Source organism: Juglans regia, chromosome 1 (assembly GCF_001411555.2).
Source record: "Juglans regia cultivar Chandler chromosome 1, Walnut 2.0, whole genome shotgun sequence".
NCBI lineage: Eukaryota > Viridiplantae > Streptophyta > Magnoliopsida > Fagales > Juglandaceae > Juglans > Juglans regia.
This window is the reverse complement of record NC_049901.1, coordinates 29,514,763-29,539,167: the sequence shown is the minus strand read 5'-3', so window position 1 is coordinate 29,539,167 and position 24,405 is coordinate 29,514,763. Positions and strand designations below refer to the sequence as shown.

Genomic DNA, 24,405 nt, shown 5'->3' with positions numbered 1-24,405 from the left:
CTATGATTGAATGTTTATTTCTTGTTCTTAATGTTTACAATTTTCTAGCTAACTATTGTTAGATCTTTTGGATTGCAATAAGACCGAGAGATAATTTGTGATTAAGCTCAAGGATTAAATATCATTAGTTGAGCAAAAGCAAAGATGCTTTATCGCGACTAATGTGATTTTTAAGAAAACTCCAAAGGACTTAATGAGTCTCTAATTAGTTAAATTCACATAGAGATATGAAGTTATTAATTGGAGATGTTTTTGGTATTGTTCGAGATAAAATATTGAATAATTAAGAAATTTTTATGATCAACTTGGGATAATTGAAATTCTATAACAAGGAAGAATAAATTGTGTGGGATTTGCTAGGTGAAATAAAAAACTCTAGATCTATTCTTATTATCTTTAAAATCTTAATTTTAATGTTCTATTCTTCAAATTCGATTTTCCAAATAGTAATTAATTTAGTCAATTTCAATACTCAATAGCATAATTATTCATTGTGGGTTCGATATCCGTTTTCTTTAAAACACTACTACTTGTGACTTAGTTGTGCACTTGCAGAGATATTTTTATGCGAACACCAGCAGCACTTCGTACTCTGCTTCATTATTAGTGGTTTTGAACGCCAATTTGATGGCATAGTTGTGCTCTTCTCTGGCGTCCGTAACAATATGCACCCCCACTCCCCCTCTAGCCCAGCATGATGAGTGTAACAACTCGCTAAAAATTCAATGGTAGAATTTCTATAGGCTTTAGGAACCTTGTACAAACTCTGAAAGATTTCACGAATCAACCAATCACGTAGCTTTTAGTCTGTCAGCATAGACAATATTACCACTCACTATAGTGTCAGAAGCTCGATTTAATTTATTTGAGATAGTTAGAAGTGTTAGAATGTGATATGGTCTGCGCTATTAGACTCAAATAAATATTTAGAATTTTATGGCGTAATAATCTTATTTTCAGTTTTCGGATGAAACGCTTGTTTGAAAATGCGTTTTGTTTATTTTGAGGCACTTCGAGATTAAATTTTGATAAACGAATTGCACATTTAGTTTGGTGTGTATGTTTAGGATTTTTCAATGCAAAGTTTGTTTTTCACTTTCCAGGAGTGAATAGTAACCTTAATAGTGGCACCAAAAGCAGTTTTTCAAAATCAAAGTGTAAAATGTTCAAATTAGATTGGAGAAGTTTTATTGCGACACTTGGCAAGATCTTAGCCACTTTTCGTGAATAGTATTGGATACTTGACACCAATACATGAGATGGAAATGTGAGGAAATTAAGGTATAAGATCATGCGACCTAAGCAAGACCCTATTCCATCCAACCCTCCAAATTGTTCCAAACTAAAGAGGGTTTCAACCCTAGTAAAATCCCAAAAGCTTGGTTGATACTGATACCCTAAATGATTTGCCCAAACCCTATAGTTTGCCTCCAAGCCCTATTTGATCCGATTTCTAGCATTGTGTTGAATTACTTAATTAAAACCCTATTCCATCCAACCCTCCAAATTGTTCCAAACCAAAGAGGGTTTCAACCCTAGTAAAATCCCAAAAGCTTGGTTGATACCGAAACCCTAAACGGTTTGCCCAAACCCTATTGTTTGCCTCCAAACCCTATTTGATCCGATTTCTAGCATTGTGTTGAATCACTTAATTAAATCACTTCTAAATGCTATTAATTTCTAAACTTCATGTTATGAAATCATTATCCAACCCTTTAAACCTTGGAAATTTGATTGGGCCAAGAAAAAAAAGATTTGGGCTTGATAGCATCTCAAACTCCAACCAAACCCTCTTTAAACCCCAAATGAAGCCCACTTGTTTAAGGCCCACGAATTTTGGCCACCTTGGCAAAACTTCATGAGGAAGTTTCCACCCACCCATGGAAGATCAAAATCTTCCTTGAACAGCCCCAAATAGTCACTTGATGTGAGAGGAAAATCCATCTCATCACCCTCTTCCACACGGCAGCAACAACAGTCATTCCCCTTCACTATTTTTAACTTTTTGTGACCTAATAACCATACACAAAGATGTCATACAAGACCATTCCTCCATTTTTAGAAGTACTTGAGGCTTGCAGGTCACCACTTCCCTTACTTCACCACTTTTCACCCCCATTCTTGGAAAGAAGCCCATGGGAGCTCTCTCGAGTAGATTCTAGAGGCTTTTGGCGTGCTATTTTTGGAACCCTTGTAAGTATCGTCTCACAATTATTCTTTCATAAAAGTTGTTCATCTTTGAGTATAGTTTCTGTGTACATATTTTTTGTTTGATTTAATGGTTTTTGGGTTGAAAACAATTGTTTTTACCATGGAAAGGTCAATCTAGGCAATAATTTGGATAATGTGTTGTATTTTGAAATTTTTTACCAAGCTAATGGACAAATTTTGGTCCCAAATTTTTATGGAGGGTTTTCAAAAAGTTTATATGAATGTTTTTTGGAGATTAGTTGCAATATTAAAGTTTTGATGAAATATTTTCTCATATCTAGAAACTTAGAATCTGAAAGAGGAAAAACAGTTTCTGTTTTAAGAAAGTTTGGATCTTTTGTGGTTTAATCTTATTCTAATAGCTTTGATATTTTTATTTAATGATCCTAAGTCTTTTAGATACATGTTAGGATATTAGTTTGAATATTTTTTGTGTTAGTTTCAAAGATATAAACTTTTATGTAAGAGAATACTCGATTGGGCCAAAAGTTTGATGATTTCGGCCAGATCCATATTTTGGTCTATTTTTAGCCATGTGATTTTAAGCTTAATGCTTGGATCTACTTTATGACACTTTTTTTAAATGATATGATGTTTTGGTTTGAAGATTGTATTATGATATGCCTCAGATCAAGTGCTTGATCATAGCAAATTTGAGAAAAAATATTATTTTTTTGGCTAAGTGTTGGAGTCGAGTACTTCAAGTGAGATTCTGTGATTTTTGGTGACTCTTATGCTTTGATTCAAAGTATGTTAATTATTAAAAATGTGTTATGAATATGTTAGAAGAAATTTTTGAATTTTTGGAAGTTGTTGGAATGTTTTGAAAAATGTCAAAACCTTGAGATTCAAGAGCTTTTATTTTAGTTAAAAAGTTTAGATCTTTTTACTAAAAGGTTTTGTGTCTATTACAAGTATATTTTTGTTGGATGTTTTAAGCATACTTTTAAACTTAGGATATGAGGATCTTTTTGCAATATTTTGCTTTGATCATGAGTTTCAGAGTTGGAAGAAATTGTAATAAAAAACAAGAGATATGACTTTTGGAAGTTTCGGCCCTATGATGTTTTGTATAATTGTGTTCGATTTTAAATTTTTCTAAGTTGATATTTTAGTTTATGACAAAATTTACATGAAAAAAGTAAATTTTGGTGACTTTTGGAGTTAGAATGTGAAATCTTTAAGTTAGGGATAAAATGATCATTTTTCCACATGTAAAAGGTAAAATAGTAAATTTATTCTAAGTTATAATTTTCCATGTTTCTAATTGTTAGTGATAAAGTTTCTAACTTTTAAAATTCCTACTTACAATTTCTCGTGTTTCGCCATGTCATGTACTGCTACTTGTTACACGTTATTCGATGTCACATAATATTATCTATTAGATTTTTTGTCATGTCACGTATTGTTATCTATTACACGTTATGCTATGTCATTTAATTTTTGTCTGTTACATGTTATGTTATGTTACGTAATGTTTATATGTTACATGTTATGCCATGTTACATAATTTTTAATATGTTTCATGTTACGTCAAGTCATGCATCTCACGTATATGTCACGTTACGTATGTCATGTTATCTATCATTTCGTTTTACGTCACGTCATGTCTCGAGTATAGAGTGTTTCTCTAAAATAGTACTTTCTCAACCAGTCTTGCTTGTGATACTCGTGATGTAATCACTATAATTGTCCAAGCATCTCCATTTATAATTCACACAAAGTACTTCTGGCCTAATCAGTATGATTGTTAGAATATCTCTACTTCAATGTTCATGGCGTAATCCTTCTGATTGTTAAAGTATTATTAGGTACTCCAAGTTCATGTATTTCACGTTCAAGCTCATGTTATTCAAGTTCAAGTTCATGTTATGTTAAGTTCAAGTTCATGTTATTCAAGCTCAAGTACACATTCAATTCATGTTTCAACTTCACGTTCAGTCATGTCTCAAGTTCACAATCAGTTCAAGTTTCAATTCACGTTAAGTTAATATTCAGTTTCAGTTGAAGTTCAGTTTATTTTTACGTTCATGTCCAAATCAGTTCACGTTCAAGTTCATGTCATGTCAAGTGAAGTCTCAGTTAAGTTCATGTCGTGTCAAGTTTAGTTTCAGTTCAATCTATGCTAAAGTTCAAGTCATGTCATTTCATGCCATGTAAAATGTCAAGTCATGTTAGGGCTGTGCAGAAAAGCCGTTATGCACCATCAGTATGAACTGACCCGACCCGAGCGATAAAAGCAGGTTGAACTAACTTGCGGGTCAAACCAGCTAATTGTCGGTTTCGATCCGATGAAAACTCCCCAAATCTCAAACCGTCTACCATCCCTCCCCAAATCTCAAACCCTAGCTACCATCCCTCCCCATTTCTCTTTGTCATCACCGTCATCACTGCCAACTCTATTCGTCATCATTGTCGACTCTAACAAATAACAAGCACAGCCTCAAACAGAGGGAAAAAAAGAAAAATCACATGGTCATTTTGACTCAAACAATACAATCACATTCACTTCCCCACGACCCAATAACGTAGCCCTCATCCACCAAGCAACCATAAATTCATCACAAGCTGGCTGATTAATCGACAAAGTTCACCTTAGCTAAAACATTTTGGTAGCTCGAAGAAAAACAACACGCGACCCAACTCATCCCCATTGAGGAGAATGTCGTCGTTATGAAAATGGAAAGAGTGGAAGAACTGATTGGCAACGAGTTCTGAAGGGGAGGAGGTGAAGCAATAATGGAAAAGGGAGAGAGATGCAGGCGTCGACGCGAACTACTGGCACTCATTCAAGAAGTCCTCCACAATAAGCCCCATAAAGTCACTCAACCACTCAAAGCGCAGCAGCAGTAGCTAAAGGGAAAGGAGATTGTTTTTGCAGTGCAGAAGAAATGGGGGGTGAGATGGGAGGAAGGAATGTTCAGGGCCTGGAAAAGAAATGGTATTGGCTGAGATTAGTTTCGACTTTTAAGTTCTCAATCGGCAGACAGGTTGACCCAACTCAAGTCGGGTCAGTTCTTTTCTTGTTGGTCTGGACACTGGGTCAAGTCCAAAACTAGTGCAGGTTCGACGTTGTGTAGGCCTAAGTCACGTCAAACTTATTTATGATCATGTATGCATTCATGCTTTTACTGTCATGCATGCATCTTTGACCTATATGCCAAGTTGTTTGTTAACTTGCTTAGATTTATAATTAAATCTCATCGTGGTAGTCCCAACTACCATTCCCCTTAGAATGGTAGACCATGTGTTAGGATCAAGAGCCACACCAGAGGTCAACCGACTGGAGACAGTCAATTAAAAGGCAACGGCACGACACAGAGCTCATAGCCTCAACTCGGGCCATTTTGTTCCACTTGTTAGGATTCATTTTGTTGACTGAGTCTGGATGAATATTTTGTTCAGTAGTCTGGGTAGCCCAGGTTGACAGAATCCGGACATCATTCAACATCACCTGTGCTGGAAAAACCGCATGAACTCCAACGATGAGGAGAAAACATCATTTATCACTGATAGGGGCTATACTGCTACATGGCCATGCCTTTCAACTTGAAATCGCAGGGGCCACCTACTAGCGGTTACTCAATCACATGTTCAAGGAACAAATAGGGTGGAGTATGGAGGTTTATGTGGATGAACTGCTTATAAAGAGCAAGGCCCCTGAACAACACTTAGTCGATCTGTGAGAGGCCTTCGCGGTACTAAGGCGTTAACCCAATAAAGTGCGCGTTCGGTGTAGTGTCTTAGAAGTTCTTGGGTTTCATGGTCTCAGAGTGTGGAATAGAGGCCAACCAAGAAAAGGTGGAGGCCATACTCCACATGGCCCCACCTCGAAGCATCAATGATGTGCAAAGTCTTACCGGCCGAGTGGCGGCTCTTAATCGATTTGTATCCCGCGTAATTATTTTGATTGTTAGAATACCTCTACTTAAATGCTCTTGGCGTAATCATTCTGATTTTCAGACTATTACGAGGTACTCCTGGCATAATCTTTCATTTAAAATACTCATAGTGTAATCATTCTAATTGTCTAAGTATATCTCAAGGAATATGTTGGGCGAAATCATTCTTATTGTTCACTATTCTTGAGGAAACAACTGACGAAATCATTTTAATTGTGAGAGTTCATGTTCACATTCATGTTTAAGTTCATGCTCAAGTTCAATTTATTGAACAAAATTCTAAGTTCATGTATTTTGTGATATCTAGTATTTTAATGTATTTTTAATTGAATGATTATTTTAATTAATTTAAATATTGGTTCTCTTGTTTTAAATTTATCAAATTTCTCGTTGGATTTATTTTATAAATTTTAAGTTGTGAAATTTATTTTGATGTGCTTCTTGATATTAATTATTGTTTGCATTTAAATTACTCTTTGCTTTATTGAATAATTTTATTGTTGGACTTTAATTATTTTATTTTATTAATATTGAGTTGTAGTGTTTTTATTTGGCTCTTAATTTTTTTATTGTGCCCTTTTCTTTTGTGGACTCTTCTATTTTCAGACTGGGCATGTTTGAGTGTGTTTTAATTTTTTTTAGGCCTAGCCCATTCTGTCCCCAACCCAACCCATGAGCCTTCAACCCAACCCACTAAATCCCCAAATGACGTCATTTGGTCCAGCCCTCAGGGCTTCTTCATCTCCTTTTCTTCTCCTTCTTTCTCCTGTGCGTCGTTGCTTCTCCATCTCCTTTCCGTTTCAGTTTTCACTTTGGTCTTTGATTTTTCCATAAAACACCTCAAACTTGTTTTTAAGTGTTTTTACATGTTGCTCCCTTAGTATGATGTTTTCATATATATTGTTACGTGGATTTAGTTTAATGGGTTTATGTTTTAATGGACTTGGTTTAATTGGTTATGTTTAATGAATGGACTTGGTTTTTATTATTCATAAAAAATGATTATATTGTTAATTTGAACTATTTAGTTTTTAATTGAACTCCTTTTTAAGTTGGCCTTATTTTATGGGATTTTAAGTGGCCATAATATTCCATTAATCTATAATACGTTGTGGGTACTTAAGTAATTTAAAACACCAACATTCTTTGAGTACCGTATTTATCATAATATTTATTCGATTATTTTCTTCGGTACAGATTCGTTTAAGTGGATACCAATGAATTTGGAAAGTGAAGATATTTCAAAGTTATGATAATTTTAGAATTTTAAGAAAATAGGTTATTTTAGCATTTGAGGTTTGAATATTGAGATACGTGTTTGATCGAAAATTTTGTGATTATTTTATAGGTGACTATTTATAGTTGTTCGGTAATTTTGAGGAAGATTTATGAAAAGCTAAGAAGTCCAAGTAAGAGGGATTCTTATGCTAGACTTTTCATAAAAATAAAATGGACTAAGACCAATTTTTGAAAATGTGCATGTTGTGTTTGAAAATAAATGTTAAACGATCTCAATTATTTGTTCTGCATTACTAATAAGATTCTGTATAAAAATAAAATATTTTCTGGCATGACTGGTGTAAACATGAGCTTATTTTTGACATTCTGTTATTGAACTCAAAAAAATATAAGCGAATATGAAAATTTATAATTTTTGCATGTGACGTGAAGATATTTTGAATCTGTTTTGAAAAATATTAAATGATATGAATTTGTTCAGTACTCTGTTTTGGAATGATTTGGCATCTGAAAAACCTTTGGCATGACGTTTATTCTATTATGACTCTGATTCTGACTTTGATTCTGATTCTGTTCTTACTCTGATTCTGATTCTGGTCTTACTCAGGCTCTCATTCTGTTCTAACTCTGATTTTGATTTTGTTTTGCTCTGATATGTGGCCTTGTTATCAAATATAATAGTGACATCTGACCCAGTCACGGGATATAATAGTGACCTATGGCCCTGTCACGGGATATAATAGTGACCTCTGACCCTGTTACGGGATACAATAGTAACCTATGGCCCACCACGTGATATAATAGTGGTTTTCTGTTCTGAGTGCAATCGCTTTGATATTTATGGTGATTTATGTTCTGCTTGACTTTCTGCAGAATGCACAACCCTTCCATGGGGATTAAACATGAAGTTATGTTCTTATATGATGTTTCAGTTATACTATGCCAAAAGAATTTTGAATAAAAATGTTTCTAAGAGTTTCACTCTTATATTTTTTGTAACAAGTTTCCATTCTACATTCTGAAAACAAGTATTCTGACTATGCATTCTGAAAAAAAATATTTTGTTATACATTCCGAATTTTGATAAATGATCAAGTTTATATACTAGTGTATGTTCTCTGCTTACTGAGTTGTTGATAACTTACCCCCTTATTCCAATATTTTCAGATGATTTTGGACATTTCAGCTGAGAATCAAGGCTGTGAATCATTGGGTTAGATGACTTAATAATAGTGGATTACGAATAGAAAGTTTCGATGAATATTGACGATTATTGTTAAGAAATTTTATTGTGTTTTGATGATGTGGTATTTTGAAGAATTTATTATCTTGAGGAAATTAGTTTGAATCAAAATTTCTTTATAATATTGGGAATTTAGAGTCTATCATTATATTGTTGAAATGTGAGTTTAAGTGACTTGTAGAGAAGTTGATATATTTTTTTGGGTTACTATATCAAGGATTTGATTAATGAATTGTTGTGATTATTTAATTTGCAAGGGTTTACGTTTGATTTGAAGCTTTTGGAAGTATATTAGCATTGTTGGAGTTGATTATCAGGTAATATGAATTAACTCTCCGGACCCTCGAGGACGGGGCGTTACATATTTCACATTCAAGCTCATGTTATTCAAGTTCAAGTTCATTTTATGTTAAGTTCAAGTTCATGTTATTCCAGCACAAGTACACGTTTAGTTCATGTTTCAAGTTCACGATCAATTCATGTTTCAATTCACGTTAAGTTAATATTCAGTTACAGTTCAAGTTCAATTTATGTTCACATTTGTAAGTTCATGTCCAGATCAGTTCACGTTCAAGTTCATGTCATGTCAAGTCAAGTCTTAGTTAAGTTCATATCATGTCAAGTTTAGTTTCAGTTAAGTCTATTCTCAAGTTCAAGTCATGTCAATTTATGCCATGTTAAATGTCAAGTCACGTGAAGCTGATTTATGTTCATGTATGAATTCATACTTTTACTATCATGCAAGCATCTTTGACCTATATGTTAAGTTATTGTTAACTGTTGAGATTTATAATAAAATATTACCATGGTAGTCCCAATGACCATTCCCCCTAGAAGGGTAGACCATGTGTTAGGATCATGAGACGCACCAGAGGTCGACCAACTGGAGAAGGTTGATTAGATGGCAACGGCACAAAGCGGAGCTCATAGCCCCAACTCGGGCCATTTTGTTCCATTTATTAGGATTCATTTTGTTGACTGAATCCAGATGAACATTCTGTTCGGTAGTCCGGGGTGCCCAAGTTGACTGAATCTGGACATCATTCAACATCACTTGCTGGAAAAACTTGCATGAACCCAACGATGAGGTGAAAACATCATTCTTCATGGATAGGCGGTATTACTGTTACATGGCGATGCCTTTCGGCTTGAAAACATGGGCGCCACCTACCAGCGGTTAGTCAACCGCATGTTCAAGGAACAGATTGGGCATAACATGGAGGTTTATGTGGAAGACCTGCTTGTGAAGAACAAGGCCCCTGAACAATGCTTAGTCGATCTGCGTGAGGCCATCATGGTGCTAAGGCGCTATCAGATGAGACTTATCCTGACAAAGTGCGCATTCGGTGTAGAGTTTCAGAAGTTCTTGGGTTTCATGGCCTTAGAGCGGGGAATAGAGGCTAACCTGGAAAAGGTGGAGTCCATACTCAACATGGCCCCACCTCGAAGCATCAACAATGTGCAAAGGCTTGCTGACCGAGTGGCAGCTCTTTATCGATTTGTATCTGGCGTAATCATTTTAATTGTTAGAATACCTATACTCAAATGATCTTGGTATAATCATTCTGATTGTCAGAGTATTTGTAGGAACTCCTAGCATAATCTTTCTGATTGTTTGGGTATCTCATTTAAAATACTCTTGGTGTAATCATTCTGATTATCTGAGTATCTCTGACGGAACATGTTGGATGAAATCATTCTGATTGTTCACTATTCTTGAGGAAACAACTGGCGAAATCATTTTGATTGTCAGAGTTCATGTTCACATTCATGTTTAAGTTCATGCTCAAGTTTAGTTTATTGAACAAGATTCCAAGTTCATGTATTTCTCGTTCAAGCTCATGTTATTCAAGCTCAAGTTCATGTTACGTTAAGTTCAAGTTCATATTGTTCAACCTCAAGTATACGTTCAGTTCATGTTTCAAGTTCACGTTCAGTCATGTTTCAAGTTAACGATCTGTTCATGTTTCAATTCACGTTAAGTTAATATTTAGTTTCAGTTCAAGTTCAGTTTATGTTCACGTTCATGTCCAAATCAATTCACGTTCAAGTTCATGTCATGTCAAGTGAAGTCTCAATTAAGTTCATGTCATGTCAAGTTTAGTTTTAGTTCAGTCTATGCTCAAGTTCAAGTAATGTCAATTCATGCCATGTTAAATGTCAAGTCACGTCAAGTTTAGTTATGATCATGTATGCATTCATACTTTTACTGTCATTCATGCATCTTTGACCTGTATGTTAAGTTATTTGTTAACTTGCTAAGATTTGTAATATTATCGTGGTAGTCCCAACTACCATTCCCCCTAGAATGGTAGACGATGTATTAGGATCAGGAGGCGCACCAGAGGTCGATCAACTGGAGACAGTCAATTAGACGGCAACAGTACAATGTGGAGCTCTTAGCCTCAACTCGGGCCATTCTGTTCCACTTGTTAGGATTCATTCTGTTGACTAAATCTGGATGAACATTCTGTTTGGTAGTCTAGGGAGCCCGTTTGAGTGAATCCGAACATCATTCAACATCACCTGTGCTGGAAAAGTCGCATGAACCCCGACGATGAGGAGAAAACATCATTCATCACGGATAGGGGACTGTACTGCTACATGTTCATGCCCTTCGGTTTGAAAATGCGGGGGCTACCTACCAATGATTAGTCAACTGCATGTTTAAGAAACAGATAGGGCGGAGCATGGAGGTTTATGTGGACGACCTGCTTGTGAAGAGCAAGGCCTCTGAACAGCACTTAGTCGATCTATGTGGGGCCTTCACGATACTAAGGTGCTACCAGATGAAACTTAACCTGGCAAAGTGCACGTTCGGTGTAGAGTCTCAAAATTTCTTGGGTTTCATGGTCTCAGAGCAGGGCATAGAGGCCAACCCGGAAGAGGTGGAGGCCATACTCAACATGGCCCCACCTCGAAGTATCAACGATGTGCAAAAGTTTGCCGGCCGGAAAAGTAGTTGAAGATTGGGTCGTCTCGTTATTAATTTTATTATTCTCAAGCCCAGATGTAACCGTGTAGAGCAAAGAATGAGGGATACCTGTATGGACGTATGACTGAGGAGGCCGAAAACGAAGGTGTGGCCAAGAAAAAATGAAGGAAAAATATAGCCAAAGGTGACAAGTTTATCGAGGATAAGCTATTGTTCTTACTTTTCCTCTTTTAAACACGCTGATTGATCGTTACTCGGTATTTGGTAAGGTATTCGGACACATACCATTTGCAAACTCCATAAGAGAGCCATGTATATTTCCTGAAATCGAACATAAAATTTTAAATATAAATCATTTATAATTCATCTTCTCCGAATCCCCATCCCAATATTCGACACCTAAAGTTCTCTTAACTCACATAGAAATCCGTTATATAGAGGAGAAAATCCAGATAGAAAACCGGATGACAAGGTTGAAAAGAGTGGGTTGTAGGTAAAATCAAAGACATTCTTCCTCAACAAGACTTAATCATCAACTCCTTTTCAGCGTCTCTTGGAGAAACCTCTTTTTCAGTTGGCCTTATGGGTTCACTGGCCATAATGACTCCTTGCTTTTGCATATCCACCCATTTGTCTTGCAGCAGGTACAATAAGGCAATGAAGGACATCTCAGCAGTGAAAATGATAATCCAAAGCCTTATACTTCTTGATGTCTTTTCATGATAGGCTTGTAAACCTGAATATATATTCAAAATTCCAAGTAGGGATATTGCAGTTCCAAGTAGCCAATGCACAAAAAACCATACACTCCTTCCTTTGGACCCCCTGGAGAGAACAAGAAGTTGTTGTAAACTCAACAGCAGCAGAAGTTATATTGAATATAGCTTATTTTTCTCTCCCATCTCAACAAATTCCCTCCTTCAAAATGCAAGAGTAAGCTGAAATTCACAGCTCTGTTCTATTTTGTCTCATTTGCCAAATGGAGCTTAATACTATAAATTTTCAAATAGATGAATTATATTTGCAAGTCAGTCTGGAGGACAAACTTTCGACTGTTGACATAACAAGATTTAACTTGCGAGAAAATTTAATTTAAACTTTTCTTACAAATAAAATCTAGTCACATTAGTGACGTGGAAGACACGTCATCCACACCGACTTACAAATATAATGATTAATTAATGTTGATATAAAGACACTAAATGGTTACCTCTTAGGCCTTACAATCCCAAGGAGTGGTTGCAGCCATATGATACCATATAGGGCTACCCCTATTCTTTGATGATAATTGTTGAAGGAATTGTTGAAGTTTTTTATGGACAGTACTGCTCCTGCCGTGGCAAGAAGTACCACCAGTACCTGTTCCATATAAAATGCTAATAAAAAATAAGAATAAAAGCAGATATATTAAGAGATATATTCAATAAATAATTTAATTTTTTAAATCTTAATTAATTTTTTTTAAATTTTAAAATAATAATAATAATATTAAAATATAATATTTTAATAATATTTTATTTAATTTTTAATTTTTATCTAAACGAAAGTTAAATCGGTTGCTAAAAGTACGGTAATGATGGATCTATATCTTCACTTTATATGAATTATTTTTGTACACCGTTACTTGTGATGGGGCTAATGACACAACTAATGTCATAATTGTGTTCCACTTGCTCCGTTTCAAACAAGATGGAAAAGCAACGGATTTTTAATGAACTGCAATAGTGGAATCGCTGCTTTTTCTTGTTCCTCAAGTATTCATGATAATCTATGAACTTTTGGGCTAGAGAAGTTCACCCATCGTTGCTTAAATATCAAGAAACCGTAAGCTATAGAAAACAAATTTCAGCAAGAATCTTTATTACTTTTAAAATGAAAAAATTTATAGACCTAACTCATCCACTAAAATCAGTTCTATAAAATATGATTGATCATTCTATATAAACATGCTTAAAATTTTATTCACAGGCAATATGAGATTATTCATCATCACTTTTCCTCACATGCAGGTCGATATTTTTCTTGGTCTTTGTCACGAGATAAGTAGTGTGGGCCTCATTCGTCCTATGGTAGGTTCTGATACCATGAAAAAATTCATGAGCCTAACTCATCTCTTAAAACTGGTTTTACAATAGAAGATTGATCATTCCTTATAAACATGCTCAAAACCTTGTCTCCAGGTAATGTGAGATTATTCATCAACACTCTCCCTCACGTACAGACCAGTATTTTTCCTGGTCCTTGTCACGGGGTAAGTAGTATGGATTTCATTCATCCTGTGACAGGCTCTGATATCATGAAGAAATTTATGGGCCTAACTCATTTCATAAAGCCGACTCTACAAGAGATGATTGTTCGTTATAAACATGTCCAAGACCCTGTCTACAGACAATGTGAGATTATTCCTCGATACCCTCTCTCACGTGCAAGTCATTATTTTTTTTCTAGTCATTGTCACGTGATAAGTAGTATGAGTTCCCATTCGTCCTATAAAAGATTCTCATACCATAAAAAATTCAATACCTTTGATCATAATTAGAATTCAGAGTGGGGGAATCTGCCTCTAGTAATCGAAGTTCAAAGTTTCATTGTTATCTTTTGTAGCTCTGTAGAGATACACCTTATCATGTAATATAAGGTAAGAAATATTAAAAAAAAGAACTCTCATTGTCCGTCTAGATATGTCAGAAAACAAGATAATGTAACAGAAGGAACAGAATCAAACTTGCCTGTAAAATCGCATGAACGTAGAACAGAATTCTGAGCCTTCTCCCACTTTCTTCTCTGTTTGACATTCTTATAATAAGTATCCCAACAGGCATCAAGAACCCCATTGAAGCCCAGAGGAGAAAGCCATGGAGTGTAATCTCAAACAGAAATTTTGGGCTCAGCTGTTATCATCACTAAAATTAGTTATCTTCATGATAAATTTCAAAGAAATCATTTAAAAAATTTATGTAGTGTGAGAAAGAAGAATTTTCAAGAGATCAGAATGATAGAAAGAAAAGATAAACCTTATCAAGGTGGTCTTTTTTACTTGCACTTTTTGCAGGTTCTTGAGATGAACAAACAACTGGTAGAGCAAGAATAAAAATACTTGCTGGAATGACGAAACAACCCAATTTCTGCAGTAGCAGCATTCTTTCCTCTCTGAAAGGATATGCAATGGAGGCCACTTCTTTAAAGACCTGAAAACCTTGGTTGGGGTACTTTATGTTCTCGAGAAACAGCTACAGTCATGAGTATCTATCTGTCTCTCGCTCTCTGCCCCTCTTTGAGAATTATAATCATATTAATAATTTGTATTATGAAAATAATAAGAGAAATGATAGTTATAGTTGTGTGTATGCAAGTACTTCATAATTATGATAAAAAAAATAAAAAAATATGAGATTTATATGAAAAAAAAAATTAATTTCTTAATAATAAATTTTATTAATTTTCAAAACAATTATACGTTATTTATGTACTTTACGTTTATATGCAGCGTAACTCAAACAATAATCCTATTTTAGAGAAGCCGAAGTGAGAAGTTTTGAATAAAGTACCGTAGGTGCCGCATGGAGGTATATGATTTAGGTGTGAAATTTCAGTTAAAAAAATAACAGAGTTGAGATTGCAACCATTTGGGGCTCACATATGACTCTCATTTTGGAAGAGAAATAATATTTATAGTCATTAGTATATAAGTATCGTATAATTATTTTAAACAGAATTAATAAATATAAGATTTATATAAAAATTAATTAAATCTTTAATAATAATTTTTTTTAAATCGATTGAACGATATTTATACACTATTATATATAATATTATATTACTATTTTCAAAATTCAAGAAAATGTGGATTGTCGAGCATAAAGATATGCAACTTTTAGGACTCGTTTGTTTTCAGATATGAGATGAGATTAAATTTAAAAAGTTAAATAAAATATTATTAAAATATATTTTTTAATATTATTTTTGTTTTGAGATTTAAAAAATTTGAATTATTTATTTTATTTTATATTAAAAATTAAAAAAATTATAATGATTATATGAGATGAGATGATATATTTTTTAAAAACAAACAAGATCTTAAAGCAAATATAAATTTTGAGTGGAGTCTATGGTGGACATTGGTATGAGGTTTTACAGGTAAACATTATCCTCTGCTTCCCACTACTGGATATGAACTTCTTTAGTATGCCTGAACATAGCTGCTTCACCGGTACCCAACAACCAATAGTAACGGAAAAAGTGATGCCAGTTCTGCTGGCAAACCCATGATTGTGGTCGGTAAGACAGACGTCATTCTGACATATTGGTGAATTGCAGTAATTGGACATTTCCAGCTTAATCGCAGATGGTGCAAACTGCTAATCGTCTGCCTTCCTTGAGTAATAAAATGTCTCACACATCATTTCGACCAAAATAAAGGTTGGTAGTTAGCAAGCTTCATTATTTTCTTTGAAAGAAAATATTGTAATCACGTGGTTGGTTTGATTGGTATCTACCTGTAAATTGGAACTAATCGTAACCTTTTTCAATTTACTTCATACATCCTCTCCCTCCTCGCCAAGAGTGTAATGCCCCGATTATGGATGGATTAGAAAGTTACTCATTGTCACTCAAAATTATTTTTCAATCATATAGTTATAGGCTAAAAAATTTTTAATGATACGTACAATTCACTATTTCAGATCAACTTTTTTAATAAGATTAATCTAAATATTACAAAAATTTTAAATTTAACATCAACCTTCTAAGATATCAAGTCAATAGAGCAAAATAGAACTATGAAATAAAATTACCGATAACCAAAATACCATCTTTGTACTTAATCCACTATACTCACGTAACCTTATACATAATTTCTAGTCTTGATTTCCAGTTGTATCATAAAAAATATCTAAAAAATATTATGAAGATAAAATGTGAGTTATTAATAACTCAATAAGCAAAGAACATATACTAGTATGTAAACATGAGCCTTTTTAGAAAGTTCGGTATGTAGAAACAAAATATTTCATTTTTATATGTAGATCTCATAAACGTGTTATTAGAAAATCAGAGCGATTTTTCAATCTTTTCATCCTCAAAAACTAATATATTTAAAGATTATTTTCATATTAAAAAATGTTTTGACATAACATAACTGAACATCTTCATCTATCATATCATATCGTATCGTATACCATGTTTAACCCTCGTGGTAGGGTTGTGCTATTCCTGGTGGCCAAACCAGGCAGTATTATATTGTGAAACTTTCCATTTTTCAATCTCAGAGCCCCGAGTGTGCACACAAGAAAAAACACATAAAAGACCACTTTGTTTTCAAAGTGGGTGCACTCATATCATATCATATCATATTGGTATCAAACATATCACGTGAACCGGTATCATCATATCAGAACTATATTCAGAATCAGAATCAAAACAGATAAGTATGCTAAAGGTTTTTCATATCCATATATCAAACCATGTGCTGAACATATTCATATCATTTCCATTTGATAAAAAAAAGATCCAAATCATTTTCATATCATATTTACAAAAATTCACAGATATCATATTCGCTTTTTTGCACATTTCAGAAACATGTTAATTATTGCTCATGTTTACACTATTCATATCAAAAGCATTTCTTTTCTCTTTCAAACATATCCCATGAGTGAATATAAAACATATATTGAGATTGTTTTTCACATTTTTTTTTTAAATAACATGCACATTTTTACAAATCAATCTCAGTTCATTTCTTTTTATGCAAATCTAGCATAGGAACTCCGCTTACCTAGATTTATTAACTTTTCAAAAAAGTTTCTCAATAATGCCAAACAAAAATTACTCGTTACCTATAAAATAATCACGTAATTTTCATAAATTTTCAGTCGAACTCTTATTTCGATGTTTAAATCTGAAATGCTAAAATCAACATATTTTAATTCCTCAATACCTAAAATTCTCATAACTCTAAGGCCTTGTTTGTTTTCCAAAAACATCTCATCTTATCTCACCTCATCATTACAACTTTCTCAAATCCCAACACAAAATAAAATAAACAATTCAACTTTTTCAAATCTTAAAACAACAATAATATTAAAAAATATATTCTAACAATATTTTATTCAACTTTTTAACTTTAATCTCAACTCATCTCATCTCATCTCTAAAAACAAACGAGTTCTAAAATACCATCATTTTTCAAATCCATCAATACCCACTTAATTTCTCCGAGTAAGATATTAAATCCTAACTTATTTACTATAGAAGTCTAACTATAAAATTTAATATTACGTAATATAATTATATCAAAATCTATTAAAGTAAACCATAAATATTTAATAAAAATAAACTAAATTAGGTTAAAAGCATTAGAAATAAAAATACACAGTTATCATTTACTTCTGATATTAAAAATGCAAAAATCTATACTTAATAACATAATTTAAATCGTATAAAATATTTTATTTTTAAACAACTTTCAGACTAATTAGGGTGAGTTTGGTTACCAAACTCATCTCAACTTATCTCAATTCATCATTACAATTTTTTCAAATTTTAATATAAAATATAATAAATAATTCAACTTTTTCAAATCTCAAAATAATAATAATATTAAAAAATAATATTTTAACAATATTTTATCATCTCAACTCAACTCACTTCAACATCCAAATATAACCTAAAAGTGAGCAGGAAGCACCCCTAAAAAAACAATAGCTTTCTCTAATAAGGCAACAGGCCCAACGTCGAAATATAACTTTAAAACAACATGTTTTAAAACTAAGGGCAAAATTATAATTCCTTAGAACTAATCATTCCTACCACCTACGTAAAAACATAAACATAGCTTAGTTTGCATATTCGCTAGACCCAGGGTACTCGTGCGGCAGAAACTCACCGTGAGGACAGTTGCAAGGTGGCGGAGACACAGGTGGATTTGGCGGAAACACAGGTGGAGCCGGAGGCTGAGCATTGAGGGAGAGAGAGAGAGAGAGAAAAAAAGTGATGAGAGAGAGAGAGCAAGCCGAAAGAGGGAAAAATGGTGAGGATGACAGTGGCTTACCGAGAGGAGGACGACGGATCTGAGGTGGCAACGGTTGGTGCCGGTGTAACTCCCTCGCTATGGCTGGTGGCACCGAACTGGATTGAGGACTAGGTGATGGGGTTGCTCTGTTTTGATGGGGCTGCTCTGTTTTGATGGGGCAAAAACAGGGGTTGTGGACGAGGCAGTTTGGGCAGTTATTGCGGTGTTTGGCTGGGTAACATGGGTCATGGTGCAGGGTGGCATCGTAGAGAGGAAGACAGATGCGGGATGTTGTCTGTCATGTATGTAGTGGCTACTGCTAGTGCGTGGGCTACTGGCTTCGGTGTTTGGTTCACAGTGGCTTAGCCGCAGTGTTAGTGGATGTTTGTAACGCCCCGGTCCCGTAGGGATCGAAGACTTACTTCCTATAACTTAAAACTCATAATTCATCAATGTATTTATAGACTCCAAAATATAAAATTATCATAATACTACAAAATCTCTCAATGAAATCCGCCACTTCTCATAAATCTTCTATGAGTAAACCACTATACTTAAATAATCATATCACCGATGCTCCATAATCTTGATCCTTAGCTGGACTATTCAAGGGGTGAGTTATCAACAACTTAGAAAGCAGAGAACATATACCAGTGTGTAAACATGAGCATTTACAGAAATCAGAATGCAGAACAAAACATTTTCATTTTTAGAGTGCGGAAGCAAAACATGTTATCAAAATATTAGAGCGATGATTTAGAAATAATTTCATTCAAAAATATTATTTAACATAGCATAAATGATCATCATCATCATCAGAACATCATATCAAAACAGAGGCCATGTATAACCCCCGTGGTAGGGTTGTGTATCTGCGGCTAGCCAAGCAGAACATAAATTACTCTGTCACCAAGGTGTGCACTCAAAACAGAGACCACTACTATAACTCGTGGCAGGGTCGTATCCATTCTTATTATCCGTGGTTGGGCCGTATCCACTATTGTAACCCGTGGTTGGGCAGTATGCCACTATTATCATCCGTGGTAGGGCCGTAATTGAACAGAGCGGAAACATAATCAAATTCAAAATCAGAGAGTCATGCCAAAAGTTTTCAGAAATCACGTCTTATCCAAACAGAGTACTGAACAAAATTTTCAGAACAGAACAAAATCAGATCACAACATAATTTATGCACAAATTTCATATTCGCTCTCTTTTTTAAAGTTTAGAAACGTAATGTCAAAAATAAGCTCATGTCTACACCAGTCATGATAGAAAATACTTTTTTCTTAAAAAGAATCTCATGAGTAATGCAGAACAAATAACAGAGGTAAGTCAAATTTCTTTTCATAACAAGACATGTATATTTTCCAAAAATAACCTCAGCTCATTTTATTTTAATGCAAAGTCTAGCATAGAAACCCCGCTTACCTGGACTTCTTAGCTTTTCAGAAATTTCCTCAAAATGTCGAACAATTAACAATCGTCACCTATAAAATAATCAAGTATTTCCCGTAAATTTCCAATCAACCACTTATTTCGATATTTAATCCTAAACTTCTAAAATAACCTATTTAATTCCTCAAAACCTAAAATCCTCATAATTCTCAAAATACCTTCATTTTCCAAAAACCATCAATATCCACTTAAACGAATTCGTACCGAATAAGAATTTAATCAAGAAAGTATTAAGACAAATATAAAACTCAATAAAAAATAATATTTAAAATATTTAAAATACCAGCAACATTTTATAAATAAAAAGAATACATTGGTTACAAAAAAATTTCTATAAAATGAGTAATGAAAAACTCCTCTCTTAAAAAAAATAGGTTTACTTCATTTAATTAAAAATATTATTAAAATACAAATATAATATTTATTGAAACTTAAAGCAAAACTCATTTAAACATAAACCCCAAAAATTAAAACTTCTCACCCGAAAATATTAGGTTAAACCTACCTTCCATATATATATATATATATATAGGTCAAAACTAGTAAGTACCCAACCTAGGTTAAAACTTTGCATATAAATAATCTATATATAAAGTACGTATATATAACTTATAAGCATAAACCAAACAAACAAACACACGTGATTAACACATGTGGCGGCAGGAACTTACCCAAGGGTAACTGAGGCACACGTCGAGGGTGAGGCGCGACGGGGCTGGCTGGAGGGATTGCGGTGGCGCGGCTAAGGAGCAGGAGTGCGGCGGAGATGCCGTCAAGTTGGGTTGAGCACGAAAGAAAGAAAGAGAGAGGGCAACCGAGAGGGAGTGAGAGGGTGATAAGCAAAAGAAAAAGTGATGGGAGAATGGAGAGAGAGAGTGATCACGACATGAGGAAGAAGATAATACTGAGAAGAAGAGAGGTCTGTACAGTGGCGATGCGTGGTGGCTCCAGACGAGAAAAACATTGAGCTGTTGATGCTATATTTTTGGGAGCTAAAACAGAGTATGTCGTGTGTTCCTCCTTCAACGGCTGGCGACGATTGTTGGCTTTTCGTGGTGGTGAGGATGGCTGGAGGGAGCACAAAGGAGTTGCTTGTCAGTGAGTTCAGGTGGCAGGGTAGTGGCGTCACGGAGAATCAACTCGTGTTGCGCTACGGGCTTGGTCAGTGATTGGGTGTTGCACGACTTGGGGTGGTTCTACGAGACCAAGGCGGATGAGTCTTCTGCAATGGCTATCTTACGGTGTTGGTGGTTGAGTGGGTCACGACAGCTACGATGGCTTCATGCGGCATGCAATGTGGTGCACACTACACGGAGTAGGAAGGCAGAGGCTTCCTGTAGGTTGGCGGGGTGTTTTCCTGGTGGATGAGGACCAGGCTAGGCTGCAGTGATGCTGCGACGGCGTGGGTCGTGGCTTGAGGTTGCTGAAGTCGCCCGAAAGATGAACATCCCCAACACAACGGTTTGTTGCTACGACTGTGAGGTGTTGGTTCTCGGTGGTGCATGGTTGTGATGACAACTGGTAACTTGCGGAGGAACTACCACTTATGGCAACAAGGAAAACCCGAGAGGAGCTTGGGACTGAAGGCAGAGGTGGTGCGGCTACTACTTTTCAGGAGAGGAGTACAAGTATATATGTAGGCAACAGGAAAAAAAAAAAAAAAAACCCTAGAGAAAAAATGAGGGAAACGTGCATGCGGATGGAAAAGAGTCGTGCAGGTGAGGAACTGTTCATAAACCGAAAGTTTTTTTTTTCTAAGGTTAAAAAATAAATGGCCAAGATCTCCAAAAAAGAAAATCGCTACTCAAGTCCGTAATATAAAAACCTAAAATATCAAGCTAAAAATAAATAAATAAAATCCTTAGTCCAACTATATAAATTTTGGGTCCAGGTGTTATAATGTTGATGTACTTTGATGACCAAGCGATGGTGGCTAGATGTGGTGCAATGGCTACGGCATTGGGCAACGGCAGGAAGCTGTACGTTATGTTGGGTATGTCGTTGGGTAATGGTGGTTGTCGTTGTTTAGTGGTTTTGCGGCTTGGAGCAGCAGTGGGAAGAGGACGCTCTGGGCAGTGGCTTGCCGTGGAAAGAAATGGCCTACGGTGGTGTTTATGATGTGCGGCATGGATTGAGTCAGTGGCCCCAAGGTTTCCGTTGTGCAGGAGTAAGGTGGTTCTCGTGGCTGGCGGTTGAGGAGATTAGACTAGGAGATGAAAATAAAATTGAGGGAGAGAGAGAGAGAGAGAGAGAGAGAGAGAGAGAGAGAGAGAGAGAGAGAGAGAGTCTGTTGAGAAGAGGTGAAGAAAAGAAAAATAAGTTTGAAGGGGCGTGGGTAAAAAAAATAAAGAAAGTGGGATTCCTTGAAGAACAAGTGGGGGGAGCAACTAATGGAAGGAGAAGATTTCTGAGGCGGAAAAGGGAGAAACCGTTGGGATGGAGCATGGGTTCAGGGAAGAAGAAACTGAAAGGATTCTTACCCAAAAACGATGTCATGTGGGTCTTCTGGGCTGGGCTCTTCCTAGGCCTGGTTCATGGGCTTTGGGCTTGGTATTATAATGAGTGTCGTTGTCCTCGCACCTCAATCACGCCATCACTCCCTCCGCCTCCTTAAGCCTCTTTGCTTCTCTTTCTTCTATATGTACAAAACCGCAAACTACATCGACTCCATCTCACCACCGCCATCCACCACACCACGACACCACCATCAATAACGCTGTCTCTCTCCTCCATTTACTCTTTCCCAATCCCCTCTCTCAACTTGGGTGTTTTGTTACATGATCTAGAACATTGCTCAACTATGAAAGCCCTACATAATGCGAAAGGGAAAAAATTATTCATGGAGTTGAAAGAAAGGTAAAGACGAGAAATGCTTCAATGGTCTTAGGAACCAGACCAGCAGCAAGAGACATCGAGTGCGGCTAGTCCAACATTTGGCAAGCAGACACCTCGTGGGAATCAGGCTGACATGTACCAGAGCGAGGTAGAGATCAGGAACTCGGCCATGGCAGGCTAGCTAGAAAAGTCATCTTCTGTGACGACAAGAACAAGGAGCTCAAGGGAATGGCGTGCCCGGGCAAGTTCCAAGCTACCCACCCAAGGCAAGAAAGGATCACACTCATCAAAGCGGAGCTACGTAAAACTATTGACACAACCTGGCATGAGAACTTTCCAGGATAACACAAAAGAGTTTGCAGAAGTGTCAGCAATGTACGTAGAAGCCCACACTCCATCTTAGAGTTCACATCCAGAGTAGCTCTGCAATTAAAGGTGAATGCACGACAAGTTGTGTCGTCAAGACCCAGAAGTAAGGCTCGACACCACGTGGAAGGCCCTCGTTCAAAGAAGAACTGAGGAGTTAGCGGTGTGTGGACCAAGCCCTGGTCACTTGTCTCTGTCATCCTGCAGTATGACATGACAAGGACAAAAGACTCATATCCAAGCATATCAGGAGTCAGTGATATGTCAGAGAAGACATTTGACATTCCCACCTTGTTTAAAGGACCTGGACGTAGGACAATATCTCACTTTTGAGACCTTACTTACTAAAGAAATAGAGAAGGCGCATGACAACTTGCCAGAAATTCAGTAGATGAATTTCTTTAGACTTTTTAGGATCATCGAAAAAATCTCGAAAATGTCTCACGAATCGAACAATCGCGTAGGATTGAATCTATCAACATAGTCAATTTCTAGCATGTGAGAGTGACAAAAGGTCTACGCTATTAGTCTCATATGAATATTTAGAATTTTACGGCGCAATAAAATGTTTTTCGTTTTCCAGACAATAGCTATTCAAAAACAAGTTTTGATTTGTTCAAGCCACTTAGGAGTCAAAATTGGTGAAACGAAGTACGCTCCTAGTTTTGTAGGATTATTTAGGATTTTATGGTGAAAAGTTGTTTTCACCATTTTCGGAGTGAATAGTGACTCGTGTTAGCGTCATGTAGCACACAGTCCAGTTGTTTTCAGATCATAGTATGGAATGTCTAAATTAGTCTAGAGAAGTTTCGTTTGGATACTTAGGAAGATCTTGACCACAATTGGTGAATAGTATAGGACACTTATCACCAAGAGGAACCATGAGATGAAAATGTGAAGGAAATGAAGGAAAAATTAAGGTTTGTGATCATGCCACCTAAGCCAAACACTATTCCATCCAACCATCCATTTTTTGTGTCAAACCAAATAGGGTTTCAACTCTAGTCAAACCCCATATACTTGGAATCCAATTGAAACCCCAAATGTCTTGTGGAAGCCGAAATCGTAAATGGTTTCTCAAACCCTAAATGAAGCCTGTTTTAGTTTAGTGTTTAATCACTTGATTAAATCAATTTCATATGCTATTAACATTCAAACTCATTTTATTACACCATTATCGATTCTTTTATGCCATATTATTTTC

At 35.6% G+C, this 24,405-nt stretch overlaps 1 protein-coding gene across 1 annotated transcript; it reads right to left on the bottom strand.

Annotated features, from left to right (window-relative positions):
- Window positions 1-11,909: 11,909 nt before the first annotated feature.
- On the bottom strand, window positions 11,910-14,698 carry LOC109019098 (cytochrome b561 domain-containing protein At2g30890-like). Its single transcript, XM_019001320.2, has 4 exons — window positions 14,545-14,698; window positions 14,260-14,421; window positions 12,741-12,889; window positions 11,910-12,355 (listed from the first exon to the last, which is right to left on the bottom strand). Exons 1-4 carry the CDS (start codon window positions 14,668-14,670, stop codon window positions 12,046-12,048), a joined length of 747 nt encoding a protein of 248 aa, XP_018856865.1. The 5' UTR covers window positions 14,671-14,698; the 3' UTR covers window positions 11,910-12,045.
- Between the last annotated feature and the right edge of the window lie 9,707 nt (window positions 14,699-24,405).

Excerpts from the sequence above, each read along its gene's own strand:
- LOC109019098 (XM_019001320.2), bottom strand. The coding sequence starts at position 14,670 with ATGCTGCTACTGCAGAAATTGGGTTGTTTCGTCATTCCAGCAAGTATT. Across the intron at positions 14,422-14,544 it reads AAAAAGACCACCTTGATAAG|CTGAGCCCAAAATTTCTGTT; the intron begins GTTTATCTTTTC and ends TGATGATAACAG. Across the intron at positions 12,890-14,259 it reads ACGTTCATGCGATTTTACAG|GTACTGGTGGTACTTCTTGC; the intron begins GCAAGTTTGATT and ends TATATGGAACAG.